The following is a 15031-nucleotide window of genomic DNA, read 5'->3' on the forward strand; positions in this document are numbered from 1 at the left end:
TACATTTGTCCCCACAACATACTAAGATTTAGGCAAGGGACTACACTGGAGAAACAGTACTTATTACTCAGTAAGCACTCACACTTACTATGTATTCAATCAAAACTTGAATTGGAGGGGAAATTCTCTCCCTATTTTAAACACTTAGATAACTCATTGTAATTGTTGTTATGATAATTAGTATGAACATAATAAAATATAAACAATTATTTCATATAATATTATACTCATAATGTCATGTGCCTCAAGTTGATTAATTCATTTTATGAAAATGGTATTAAGTGGCCATAGGAAAAACCCTCCACCTTTCTATAATGTTTCAGTTTTGTCACTGCAAAATGAATTGTCTGACTAGTGCAGCATTTCTAAACCACCCTAAAGGGTAGTTCCTAACCCAGGTTTATTGACTAAGAAGCTTGTGGTGGGTGGGAGGGGAGATGAAGGTAGAGGGTTTACAAATGATTCTTAAGTACAGTGAAGCTTGAGGCCCACTGCACTTTATGATTTCTGTGGTCTGAGGTATTTCTAACTGTCTTTATTATTATTATTATTATTGTTCATTTTATTTTATTATAAAGATGCTGTACAGAAAGGTTACAGTCACATGAAATTATTATTATTTTATGAATACAATGTATATTGATCAATATTATATAGTTATCATTTTAAATTTTATTGTATATTATTATTACTGAAACGAAGACTTATTTTTATAAGCTGAGACCTTAACCTTTTACACAGGGACCGTCTTACCAAAAATGATGTTGTTGGAACAACGTATTTATACCTCTCTAAAATTGCTGCCTCTGGTGGGGAAGTAGAAGGTAAGTCACTCAGCAAATCTGGCACAAAACAGGATGCAAAACTTCTGGAGAAAGGACAAAGTGGGGGCTGGGGGACATCTGGCAATAGATAGTGTTTCTTAATAGGCAAATTTGATGAGTATAGTAAACCATTCCAAGTGTTTTGGTGATGTCTAAAAGAATAACAAGTAAGAGAAACAACCAACAGTTTGGAGATTTTTAGCTTTATTGTTCCTATCCAAATCTCCTAATACATTTTTTGTTATTTTAGAGTACATTGATAGAAGTCCACCCCAGTATAACAAGTCCCTTCTCAGCTGATTCCTTGTCAGGAATGAGGCCAGATGCCAGTGAACCATGGAATATAGCTGAGATCCCATGTATTTTTGTTTTCACTCTAACAGACATTGATAACCAATGCATTTTTCTTTCTTTCTTTCTTTCTATATTGATGGTTGTCGAGCTTGAACTCTGGGCGTGGGCGCTGTCCCTCAGCCCTTCAGCTCAAGGCGAGCACTCTACCACTTGAGCTACAATGCCACTTCCAGTTTTCTAGTGGTTTATTGGAGATAAGAGTCTCACAGACTTTCCTGCCCAGCCTGGCTTTCAACTGTGATCCTCAGATCTCAGCCTTCTGAGTAGCTAGGCTTACAGGCCATTGGTGCCCGGCTCCAATGCATTTTTCTTTGGGTTATTTTCCACACTTGAGAACTGCCTACCAGTATCTGCATTATGTTTTAATGAATATGCCTCAAACTGTAGTAAATAATAAAGGAAGTAAATTAAGAAGACAAAGAAAATGATTTAGTGTTAACACCAGTAGTTTTGTGTTTTGTTTTTTTTTTACTGCCCAAACAAAAATTATTGTAATTGCCAACAGATGAAATGTATTTTTTTTTGTGTTTCAGTATTGAGGCTTGAATGCAGGGACTACATACTGTCCCTTAACTTTCTTGTTCAAGGCTTGTGATCTACCACTTGAGCCACAGCTCCATTTCGGGGTTTTTGGTGGTTTATTGCAGATAAGCGTCTCATGGACTTTTCTGCCCAGGCACAAACTTTTCTGCCTGAGATTTCTGCTTCCTGAGTAGCCAGGATTACAGGTGTGAGCTACTGATACTCAGCAGATTGTACATGTTGAATAAAACTGGAGAATTTGGGGAAAATTTTGTCTTAAGAAAATGAAGTTTCCTTTATCTTCATCTTAAGAGGACTTAGTAAGTTTTAATTTTTAAGTAGTGTTAATTTAAGCAACAGCATGAATAAGATATTACAGATGTGGTGAAACAATCAATTTTCTCCTTCAAGAAACTAAGAAGAAGGGCAATTATAAATCCCAGAAGAAACAGAGGTGATCAGAAAAAAAATGTGATTGAATATAAAGGCATACTACTGTAAGCAAACTGTAGAAGATAAGCAAGAGTCCTTTCAAGTATTCATCAGAGAGTCACAGGAATTACATAATACTGGGGCTATAACAAAGGAAATATAACCACAAACCTTTCTTTTTCTCTGCAGAGAACAATATTTATGTAGTTGCTATTATGTAAGCACTGTTTTCTATTGTTATTAAACCTATAGGCCAAGCTGTGAGCATTGTGTAAATGTCATCATTCATTACAATATATAAAGCAAAAGCACAGAAAATAGGGATTAGAAATGGAAGGAGGAAGAAGTTGGAGGCTAAGGACAAGAGTCTTATAGATTATAGACTCTTCTTATCAAGTAAGCAATACAGATGTAATCATTTTGGATGAAAGCACCAGGAGAAGAGCTGGGTGCTGGTAGCCCAAGCCTGCAATCCTCACTACTCAAGAGGCTGAGATCTGAGGATCCTGGTTCAAAGCCAACCTGGGCAGAAAAGTCCATTAGACTCTTACTTACAATTAACCAGCAAAAAACTAGTAGCTTGTAGAGTGGCAGTCTTGAACAAAGAAAATAAGCAAAAGCTAGAGGCTCTGAGTTCAAGTAAAGCACATTAACCAGTATGAAAGAAAGGAAAGGAAGAAAGAAAGAAGCCAACAGAGGAACTAAAAAACATGCTATAACTATATAAAAGCACTGTAAAAATAACTAAAATCCATTTGTTAGTAGAAGTCATAATATGTATAGATAATTATTCAAGAAATATTGGTATAAGATTTTAGTTGTGATGGAGGGATAATTTTCAGACTTGTGAGGTCATCTGCCCCGCATATCCATTGCAGGGTCTCAAAATAACAATGATGAAACCAAAGAAACAAACCATGTTTTGAGTCACATAATATATGATTGACTACAGGTATTTTCTTATACAGCTTTTGACTATATTAACTTGGATTTTCTGGCTTTGATCCCAACTCAGCCATAAAACCAATAAATTTTTTATTGAAAGCATGAGATGTTGGTTATGTCACCTGCCTCTTCTGCTGTGGGAAGCCAGCTTTTTTTCACGCTTGGTTCTTTGGGCTGATGAATTTGGGTTACTCATGTGTGGTGGTTGTGCTGATTGTCACAAAGCCACAAAGGCTTAATATGTAATATTTACATTAATTTCAAAATAATCATGTGACATGGGTATAAATATGGGGCATTTCTGGTGTTGCTAAACTGCTTACCTGGCACAAGATTTGATTAACTTGATAGTGTGTGTTTTACAATGCCCATGTTTCTCTTGTGTTTTAACCAATCATTTTTACTACATAGATCTCTCATCTTCAGGAACTGGGGCTGCATCGTATACAGGTTCATGCTTTGCAATTTTGCTACTAGAGCTTTCTATCTACTATCATCTTACTAAGAATGTATTCATTGATTGCCTTAGGACTGTTCTTTTAACATTTTGTTGTCCCAAAGGTAGTTTCACTAGAGTCACTGTGTTGTGAGTATGGTATGACTGTCCTGCGTGGTTGTGCTTAGAGTCTGTTTGCTAACCAGCACTTGCTTATATGTTCACGTCTTCAGCTAGATTCACACAATCTCGTTCGGCTTGAGTCCCAATAACTGTTTGTGAGATATAACAGTGTTTGTTATTGCTCATGTTCAGAGATGTGAGGGCATTAAATCAATTGTGATGATTATGTTGAAAATCTTATTATTTGTTGATCTGAATACCATTCTCCTTTTGTAAGAATATTTTTACCTGAACTACCCACTACAAATGTTTTATTTGCTATTCAATAATAATAAGATGAAATTCAGCAAGTCCTGCAGGTGCCTATAATTTTCACTAATACAACTAACTTACAGAATGGACAACAAACTTAATCTCATCCAGTTAACTAATAACTAATATTTTATTTCTGTAGAATTTCCATAGGAGGCTTAAAGCCTGAAATCTAACGATGGTGTTTATCTCTCAGTAAATACAGGAGAAACAGAGGTGGGCTTTGTCCCAACGTTTGGACCTTGTTATCTGAACCTTTATGGAAGCCCCAGAGAGTACACTGGATTCCCAGACCCCTATGATGACCTAAACACAGGAAAGGTTAGTTTATCAATCAAGATTGCTACTATCAGGCACTGGTTAATGTGATTCCTTTTTATCAAGGTAAGTATATTTAGGGAGCATCCCCTTCCTCTTCATATAGATAGACACAATATGACTGATCAAACATTGAAGGAGAGATCTCAGATTCCTCAAGTTATTGAGTGCCAGAATAGAAAAAGATCCTAGAGATATCTGCTTTTACACTTCAGCAATCAATACTGATACTGTGCTGCTTTGGAATTCTTTTCAATGCCAAGCTCCAAGAATTCCTCAAATAATTGGCAGTGATATGTCTTCAGAGACTCTTTGTTATACCTGATCCGATCCACAACCTTTGTGTCATAAATGAGAACACAGGGTCCCAGAGATGGGAAATGCCCAGAAGACAGTTGTGGAATTGGGATGCCTCCCTTCCTCTTTAGAAGATTTTGTGCTAACACAAAACAGCTGGGTGTGGTGGGAGGAGTACCCACACACTTTACCCTCATATTCCACTGACTCAGAACACCTTCCATTATTTCCTGCTTACTCTGAGACTTGGCCCGGTTGCCTTGCCCGGTGAGGCCTCTATATTCTGAGAAGAGGAAATAAGGAACTGAGTAGATAAATGTAGAGCTTGTCTGCTGAAGTAAAAAGAGGGAGACTTAGAGCCCCATCACGTCCCCTTCCCAACCTGCACCTGTCCACTTTGGCAAATGCAGAACGTGGCTTTTCTTTTTCTTTCTTTCTTTCTTTCTTTCTTTCTTTCTTTCTTTCTTTCTTTCTTTCTTTCTTTCTTTCTTTCTTTCTTTCTTTCTTTCTTTCTTCCTTTCTTTCTTTCTTTCTCTCTCTCTTTCTTTTCTTTCTCTCTTTCTTTCTCTCCCTCTCCCTCTCCCTCTCCCTCTCCCTCTCCCTCTCCCTCCTCCTCCTCCTCCTCCTCCTCCTCCTCCTCCTCCTCCTCCTCCTCCTCCTCCTCCTCCTCCTCCTCCTCCTCCTTCTCCTCCTCCTCCTTCTTCTTCTTTTTGCCAGTCCTGGGCCTTGAACTCAGAGCACAGGAGCTGTCCCTGAGCTTCTTTGTACTCAAAGCTAGTGCTCTACCACTTGAGCCACAGCTGCACTTCTGGTGTCTTCTGAGTCATTTATTGGAGATAAGACTTTCCTGCCAGAGCTGGCTTCAAATGATGATCCTCAGATCTCCACCTCCTGAATAGCTAGGATTATGGGCATGAGCCACAGGCACCCAGCTAGGGCATGGCTTCTTAAAACTCTGTCCTCAGTCTGAGCTGGGATCCCTTTCTGCCTGAGCAGGATCTAGAAGGATCTCTTTGGTATCCTTTCTAAAGGCTCTTCCTTCAAATTTTAAAGATCTGAAACAGAGGGATAAAGGGTGAAAAATGCAGCAATAGTACTCACTGGACTATTGAACTATACAACTTGTGGGTGGAGATGGGAGGGAAAACTGGGAGAGAGTGAGGGAAAGGGTGACGTTGTCAAAAAAGAAATGTAGCTGGTAATCCTAGCTATGCAGGAGGCTGAGATCTGAGGATTGTGGTTCAAAGCCAGGCTGAGCAGGAAAGTCCATGAGAGTCTTATCTCCAATTAATCATGAGAAAACTGGAAGTGGCACTGTGGCTCAAGTGGTAGAGTGCTAGCCTTGAGCTGAAGAGCTAAGGTACAGCTCCCAGACCCAGAGTTCAAGTCCAATGACTGACCAAAAGAAAAAAAAGAAAAGAAAAAAAAGAAATGTACTCTTTATCTGACCTATGTAACTGTAATCCCTCTATCACCTTTATAATAATAATAAAAAAGTTTTAAGTTCTGAAATCAGCTGCAAGAGTTACTAACCGATTCATTTTGGAGGTTAGGACCATTGGAAATGTCTACATGTGTGTGTATGTGTGTGCACATTTATGTATATATACGGTATATTATATATATATATATATATATATATATATATATATATATATATATATATATATATATATATGGTAGTAATAGTATTAACCCAACCAGAAGGCAGAGTTCTTTTTGACATTGCCTATACCTAAAGGAATAACCCTATGTTCTTGCCTTGCAGGGAGAAGGAGTTGCCTACAGAGGCAGAATCTTGGTTGAATTAAGCACTTTTCTTGAAAAGACACCACCAGATAAGATGCTTGAGCCCATTTCAAGTGATGACTTGCTGATTGTTGAGGTAAATGTTAGAGTGTAACTCATGATGTGGATAAAGGTATTGGAGAGCATTGGAGGTAGGATAGCTGGTACTGGATTGTGTGAGCCAACAGACCTTTAGAGGTCATTCAAGGTCTGAGTTGGAGAAGGACCTTCCTCATAGCAGGTAACTTGTGCAGCCTCTTAATATATCTACAGCAGCACCCTGAGGGTAAGAAGGCTTGTTTCATCCTTTGAGATGTTAGTACCCTACTGAAACCTGGCAGGAGTAGAGAGAGATCCTTCCAAACTGAATGAACTGAGAATAGGAGTCTAAGAGCTACCACTCAAAAATATAGGCACCACCACTAGTCATTTCCATGATCATAGACAGCTGCTATACTTCAGGATTCACAATTTATTTTATTGTATTGGTCATGGGGCTTGAATTCAGGGCCTGGGCAGTGTTCCTGAGCTTTTCTGCTGAAGGCTAGCATTCTACCACTTTGAGCCACACCTCCAATTCGAGATAAGAGTACCAAGGACTTTCCTGTTCTGGCTGGCTTCAGACCTTGATCCTCAGATCTCAGCCTCCTGAGTGGCTAGGATTACAGGTGTGAGCTACCAGCACCCAGCCCGACTTCACTATTTATAAGGGCACAGAAAAGCCACTTGGTCTCCAAGAAGCCAAGAGCTCCTTCATCTCCCTGGAGCAGAGCTGGCATTGCTCTGGACCTGGCCACAGGTTCTTGCCACACAGGAGGTACAACAGGGTCCTGCCTGGTGTTTCCACAGAAGGAATCAGGCTGATAGGAGAGGGTCAAGTGTGGATAAACTCAACATTATTCTGACACCTGCTGATTTCCTAGCCTCTGCCCTGCTATAGAAGGACCACTTTTTTTTCCCTGCCTACCTGTGATCTGCTCTTTATGTCCTCCCTCTTCCTCTTTCCTCTTCTTTTTGTGTCTAGGAGCATTGTATGAACTTGCTTTCTCCTTCCTGCACACTCAACATTTCCTTGAGGTCTCTTATTGGACTGGCCCACATTAAGGGCTCAATAAATCCTGCTTGCAGCAGCACTTGCATTCTTCCACAAGCTAGGCCAATTGTCTGCAGACCTTAAATAAACAGACCTAAGTGGGCAAGTTGAGAGACTTTCTTTGGCTCCCGTCTCCCTTCTTGGCTTCCGTCCCTCTTCTTTAAGTTCCACGCCTTGGTGCTCACACCTACTTTGAAACACTGTTAGCCACTTCAGAATCCAGCTGACAGAAACCACTTTCTTTCTCAAAGTTACCTCTGAAATTCCACCTCGCCTCTTCTACAGAATGCCCAGATCCGTGAGATCTGTAGAAGCTGTAGGCTACACGATCAAATAGACTTCCTGCTGTGCTCAATAGACTAATTTATATTCTTTAACTTTCACTGCCTGCTGCAGTTTTGCCCCAAGGCTAATAAGGGAGGGACCAGAACCAAAGTTGAGGATCTGGTTTTTTTTTTTCTAAATGGTTCTTATTGTTCCTCTATTCACCTCTTTGTGCCCTGGGGGCCAAGAGGAAGTGAGAAATGGCTGGCACTCTCAGACTTCTTTGCTGCCCTAATCAGAACGTCTGGGCTCTGAGGCCCGGGAGGAGGTGGTAGGGGTATTCCTCATGGAATTGCAAAGTCTGGATTTGCAAAGTAGTCCACAGGGTGCTCTATCTTTAGCTACTTGCTGACAGTACGTGCCACTCTGCTGGGTGTCATGATCTCCAGACACCCAAATTTCTTTTCAGAGATCTGACTTTCCAGGGTGAGGGTCCTGTCAGGGTCCTTGTAGGTAACTGAAAATGAGAACATCCTGGGAGTTTTGGGACCCAGTGGACCTAGTCTTGGATAACATTTACTTCCCCAACCCCAGCCTCCTTATGAACCCTCTGCCACCTGATTTAATAATGGCTCTGGCTTTAACCACTGATCATTTTCCTCTGGGATCCAACTCAGGACCTTCATCATGTTTCCTATTTTTAGATCTTTTTCTTGTATCATTCTAAAGTGGTTTGCAAAGAAGGATACTATACGTAATTTCTGACTAATACAAGTAACTTCCTGCTTTTTTTTTTTATTCTTACACAATCAAGCTCAAACCCTCCAGTCCACCACATTCCTGAGCTGTGGAAAGTTGGGGGCAGGGCTAACTGTGAGTACTTTAAACAGTGCTCCTAACAAATAGCTTAAATTCCCCCAAACTCTCCCACTTGGGGGGAAAAAAAACATGTTAATATACTGAAACAGGGAAGCTTTTTAGTTTTTTAATTTTCTGAACTTCAAATGGTTGTACACAGGTTTTAATTAACATGGCCATTTATGTGTCCAGTGCTTCTTCATCAGAATCATCTCTTCCATCATTTTCCTTCATCTTATCTTCCCTTTTGCTCTAGGGAAGCTTTTGAAATCCAGTACCCAAGGCTAAAGCTCTTTAGGTAGCTCATGGGGCAACAAAGGCTGCAAACCAATGCTTTAGAAAGATTTCCCTGAAAAATTGATGCTTAGAGAGATTTCCCACGAAACCTTCTTAGAAGGTTCTGTTCTGCAATACAAAGAAAGTTCTTTGAACCAAGATGGCGGCTTCATAATGATAGTATGTTTCTTTCTCTTTCCACCTTTAGAAACCTACCAGTGGGGCTGGGAAGGTGGCTCAGTGGTAGAGCGCTTGCCTTGCATGCTTGAGGCCCTGGGTTCGATTCCTTAGCACCACATAAGCAAAAAGAAAAAAGCCAGAAGTGGCGCTGTGACTCAAGTGGTTGAGTGCTAGCCTTGAGCTGAAGAGCTGAGAGACAGCGCCCAGGCCCAGAGTTCAGGCCCCACGACCGGACCAAAAAAAAAAAAAAAAGAAAGAAACCTACCAGCTATGGTCACTATTAGAAGTTCTTAAAAACAGTCCCTCTAAAATTGGAACCAGAGTTACCCTATTGTATAACAGTTCTACTTCTGAGTATAAAACATAAAAGAATTAGAAGCAGAGACTCTGATGGACATTTGTACATCCATGTTCAGAGCAGTATTCATAGCTGTCCACGTGTCCATCAGTAGATGCCTGGATAAACAAAATCAGGTATTCTCATACAATGGAATAAGATTTGGTGAAAAGGAAGAAATTTTGACACTTGCTAGAATATAGCTGCTGTTGAAGGCATCCTAAGAGAGTTAAGCCAGACAGAAAAGGATAAAGACTGCATGATTATTGGGCAATGGTGGCTCACACCTGTAAGCCTAGTGACTCAGGAGGCTAATATCTAAGCATTATGGTTCAGAGCCAGCCTAGGCAGAAAAGCCTGTGAGACTCTTGTCTTCAATTAAGCACCAAAGAGCCAGAAGTAAAGCTGGGGCTCAAGTGGTTGACCTAGCCTTGAGTACTGAAGCTTAAGTACAGTACACAGGTGCTGAGTTCAAGCCCTCTTTTCCCTTCTCCCCACCAAGAAAAGATTATGTGATTCTCCTCAAGTGAAGTTTACCGAATGATCTCACACGGAGAGAGATAGTAGAATGATAGTTTCCAGGCACTATTTGGAAGGGAATGGAAGCTATTAGTTAATGAGTATAGAATAACAATTTTTCAAGATGCAAAGAGTCTCAGCACAACCATATGAATGGAGTCAATGCCATTGAACTGTATACCTAAAATGGTCAATTTTATTGTACGTATTTTCCATAGAGTTTTGTTTAAATTTTGAAATGGTTGTTTGCTTAGTTCTGTAAATCTATGATCACATTCTTGCCCCATACAAACAGGAAGACCCACCCGTAATTATGATTCATTTTATTGAATAAAGTTCATGGCATGAAGGCAAGGATCAGCAATTTGAGGTATATTCTTTCAGACCTTCATGTGTATTGCCAATATTAAAAAATATAGTTAATAAGCTCACATTAAGTAAGTTCAATTTTGAGATCTAGGGACGTACCACTGTGATAGAGTGATTGCCTAGCATGTGTGAGGCCCTGGGTTCAAGCCTCAGCAAAATAAAGTAAAATATAAATAAAATATACCCATTTTCTATGTCTACACATATAAATCTATCCCTTTGGAATTTTTGAGGCAGACTAGCCTCAAAGGAGATTAGTAAATTAGAAAATTTATTAAAATCTGAGTTAAGTTGAGGAGCTGAGACAGATAAGGAAATAAGGCTGAAAAAATATCACTGGAACAGTAAGGAATTGAATGAGCTGTATACCTACATTCTTTCCATCACTCTCCCTTCTTTTTTCAGTTGTTAAATGAGATGTACTGACTCCAGAGGAACAATTATATCCAAGAATAGAAAATATCTGTTTTGTTTTGTTTTTATAAATCTCTGACCAAGAAAAGTACCCTAAAAAGGACGATAAAGAACAGATATCCAAACCGGGCTGGTGGCTCATGCTTGTAATCCTAGCTACTCAGGGGGCTGAGATCTGAGGATTGTGGTCCAAAGCCACCCTGGGCAGAAAAGTCCATAAGACTCATCTCCAGTAAACTACTCAGAAAAAGGCAGAATTTGCACTGTGGCTCAAGTTGTAGAGCACTAGCCTTGAGTACAAAGAGGCGCAGGCCCTGAATTCAAACCCCAAGACCAATCAAAAAAAGAAGAAAGAAACAGAAAGATACCCATGTCACAAGACCCTTTGACATAAAGCTAACCTAGACTTTCTGTGTCCAGGATTGAGTGATAGCAATTGTCCATGTTTTGATACTATCCTATACATCCAGGTGACCAGCTCTGAAATAGAATCCTGTCCATTCCAGTTATAAAACACAAATATCTTAGACAAAGACTACCCATTGAGACTCATCTCCCACCTTCTGATTCCTTGTAAAGTGATGCACCCTGCTCTGTCTTTCTATGCTAAATAAATCTCTGCTGGCTGCTACCCGTAGTGTGCTTCCTGGATTACATTGAAGCTCATTTTGTTGTCATTCCAAGTTCCTGGAGAACTTCAGTGGACTCGGAAAACTGAGTAGTTATTTCCCCTCTTCTGTTGGTGAATCTTTTTTCCAAATACCCTCCCTCAATACTTCATATATTCTTTTTTTCTATAGTGGGGCTCAAACCTAGGGCATCATGCTTACAAAGCACTCTACCAGTTAAGCTACTAGTCTTAACTCTGACTTTATTTTGTGACTGTAACATAATTTGTTTAACCAGTGGCCTGCAGACATTTGTATTCTTTTCATTTTCTCCTCTCTATCTATTTCAGTGAATAGAATGGGCATCCCAAAGACTTCTCTGTCTTTGTCCATTTGTATCAGTACAAGGGGAACTGTTGAACTCATTGGCATTCTCCACTGATGTTTTATTCAGCACTAATTAATTTGGTTTAGAATTACATCTAAGGTAGGCGCTGCTGGCTCACATTTGTAATCCAAGTATGAGTGAGAGATCCTGAGTTCAAGCCATACACACACATAGAGTTACATCTGTTAGATGTAAATAAGGGCAACAAGAATTTTACTGAACATATGTCCACCCTCTTCATACTTTAGAAATACCAGCGAAGGCGGAAGTACAGCCTGTCTGCTGTGTTTCATTCAGCCACCATGTTGCAAGATGTTGGTGAGGCCATTCAGTTTGAAGTCAGCATTGGGAACTATGGCAACAAGTTTGATGCAACATGTAAGCCTTTGGCATCCACAACTCAGTATAGCCGTGCTGTATTTGATGGTAAGATTAACTGTAAGCTTTCTCTCCTGTGAGTGTTTATAATGCGGTCCTCCCAGGACCTGATGATTTAAAGCACATGGAAGGATGTGCATAGATTCTTTATGTAAGAGATTTGATCACCTGTAAGGTTTCTGGACCCAACCTCCCATGGATACAGAGGAATGACTGTTAATTATAATAGAAAGCAAAGTATGAGAACACTCTAAGAGAAGTAACAATAAATGATTAAAAGCATAGAGAAGAAAGAAAAGGAATGTTGACCAAATACTCCACCATGATTGACGTAACTTTATTCTCATTTTTGTATAAGCAGTATTAAAACGCAAAGTGCCCAGGGAAATATCAACTATTCTTAAACACATTGAGATTCTAAGAGGGTCTCAAACTCCTTGCAAGCTGCTAAGGCTGACAAAGAATAGGAACAACAAAAGTATTTAATTAGCTGGGTGCCAGTGGCTCATGCCTGTTATCCAAGCTATTCAGGAGGCTGAGATCTGAGGATCATGATTCAAAGCCAGCCCGGGAAGGAAAATCCATGAGACTTTTATCTCCACCAGAAAATCGGAAGTGGAGCTGTGGCTCAAGGGGTAGAGTGCTCACCCTATGCTGAAGAGCTCAGGGACAGTGCCCAGGCCCAGAGTTCAAGCCCCATGACCAGAAAAAGAAAAGAAAAGAAAAGAAAAAAGTAAAGAAAAGAAAAAAGTATTTATATAAAATAACGTTTCTTCAGGAGCAAACTATTTATTTTTTTATTTTATTTTATTTATTTTATTTTATTTTTTTGGGTCCAGTCGTAGGGTCTGAACTCTGGGCCTGGGTGCTGTCCCTCAGCTCTTCAGCTCAAGGCTAGCGCTCTACCACTTGAGCCACAGTGCCACTTCCGGCTTTTTTCTGCTTATGTGGTGCTGAGGAATCGAACCCAGGGCCTCATGCATGCAAGGCAAGCACTCTACCACTGAGCCACCTTCCCAGCCCCAGAAGCAAACTATTTAATATTCGGTCTAATCTCAGGTGCCCTCTGCACTTTTGTCTGGCAAGTTATATAATCATCAGTGATGTTTAGATGCCTTTCCTGAAATTCTAGTGCTCTGTTTACTAAGGGTATTTTAGAGAGATTTTTCAAGAGGTAAATGAAAAAGAACCTTCTATTTTTCTGTTGCTTAACTGAATTAAATAACCAAGCCAGGCACTGGTGACTCAGCCCAGGCAAGACAGTCAGTGAGACTCTTCTCTCAAAAAATAAACTACCAAAAAGCTGAAAGTGGAGTTTGGCTCAAGTGGTATAGGGCTAGTCTTGAGCAAAAGAAAACGCAGGGACAGTGCCCAGGCCCTGAGTTTAAGCCCCAGAACCAGCAAAAAAAACAAATCAACAAATAAATAAGTACATTGCCAGCCTAAGGCTGGGAGTATAACTTGGTGGCAGAGCACATTCTTAGTATGTATAAGAACCTAGGTTTGATCCCCAGCCGCTCCCAAAACAATCAGACTACCGAGACCATTCCCCAAGCATACAGATTAAGCAGGAGCACAGTCAACACACCTGTAATAAATATATTCTCTACCTGAAGTGTCCGGCATTCACTGATTCTCAATGTCCCATGGCAGGGAACTACTATTACTACTTACCCTGGGCTCATACAAAGCCGGTGGTCACCCTGACTTCCTACTGGGAGGATATTAGTCATCGCCTGGATGCAGTGAACATGCTCTTAGTCATGGTAGAACGGCTGGTAAGTTTATCTTTCCTCCATTTCCTTTACTCCTGAGTAAATGAACGTAGCAGTTAGGATAGCAGACGAGGCTCTTGTGACCCAGGAACTCAAATACACTGGGCACCCAGATAAGAGAAATGGTTTTAATAGTTGAGGTAGATAGTCCAAAGCGTGTATGGAAGTTCTGTGGTACTGGGAATTCAGGCTCTTTCTTCCTTGTTGCTCGGACATCAAAAGGAGTTACCTCTGTCTACCTGGTAGTGGTCACTCACCACAACATCCCCCACTGTAGTCTAAATGAAAGAAAAAGAAGGGTGAAGATGAGACAGGTTTTTTTTCCCTCTCTGAAACAGGCCTCAAAGAAACCTGCTTAATTTCTGTTTACTTCCCATTGGTCAGAAGCCCATCATGCAGCTACATCTAATCACAAGGAAGTTGGGGGATTCAGTCATATGCCTGGGCAAGCAGATGCTCAGAGAAATATTTTCTTACTGTGGAAGAGAGGAGAATGTAAAAGGCAAGGGCCTGGAGGAAGCAGGGACCCACTGTTTCTGCCACAATTTGTGGTTGATGAGTGGCTCATTTTAATAGCAATATGGAACTCTACTCTTTAAAAAATAAAAGTAAAGCCCTTGCTGGGCATAATGGCATAAAGCACCATTATCAATTGTTTTCTTTTTCTCCAAATGTTTCAGCAATCCAATATAGAAGCTCTAAAATCAGGGATCCAAGGCAAAATTCCTGCAAACCAGTTGGCTGAACTGTGGTTGAAGCTGATAGATGCAGTTATAGAAGATACAAGGTATTGTGACTATTATTTATTTGCTTATTTATTTATTTGGTCATGGGGCCTGAACTCAGGGCCTGGATGCTGTTCCTAAGCTCTTTTGCTCAAAGTTAGAGCTCTACCCCTTTGAGCCACACAGCACCATTTCCAGTTTTCTGGTGGTCAATTGGAGATAAGAATCTCATGGACTTTCCTGCCCGGGTTGGCTTTGAACCATAATCCTCAGATCTCAGCCTCCTGAGTAGCTAGGACTACAAGCATAAGTCACTGGCACCCAGCACGACCTTATTTTTTATCTCAACATTCCAGCCATGTCCTCCTTCCTGAAATTCTATAGTTTTAAGAGCTTTTAGAGTGTTGAGAGCCTGAAGTATTTATCTGAAAAACACATTTGAACTATTCAGGGTTATTAAAAGGCTCTCACCAGGAGGAGTCTCTGAGTCACCACC

The 15031-nt window shown here is 40.4% G+C and overlaps 1 protein-coding gene across 1 annotated transcript in view; it reads left to right on the forward strand.

The window, feature by feature from the left end:
• The window catches only part of Myof (myoferlin), a 133778-nt gene that overhangs the window by 53002 nt on the left and 65745 nt on the right, over positions 1-15031 (forward strand). The window contains 7 exon segments of the mRNA XM_042689201.1: positions 742-824; positions 3489-3527; positions 4145-4269; positions 6332-6448; positions 11906-12083; positions 13689-13813; positions 14491-14597. Coding sequence (XP_042545135.1) covers positions 742-824; positions 3489-3527; positions 4145-4269; positions 6332-6448; positions 11906-12083; positions 13689-13813; positions 14491-14597 — 774 coding nt within the window.

This window comes from Dipodomys spectabilis, unplaced genomic scaffold, assembly GCF_019054845.1.
Source record: "Dipodomys spectabilis isolate Male_0828 unplaced genomic scaffold, ASM1905484v1 ptg000125l, whole genome shotgun sequence".
In the NCBI taxonomy this organism is placed as follows: domain Eukaryota; kingdom Metazoa; phylum Chordata; class Mammalia; order Rodentia; family Heteromyidae; genus Dipodomys; species Dipodomys spectabilis.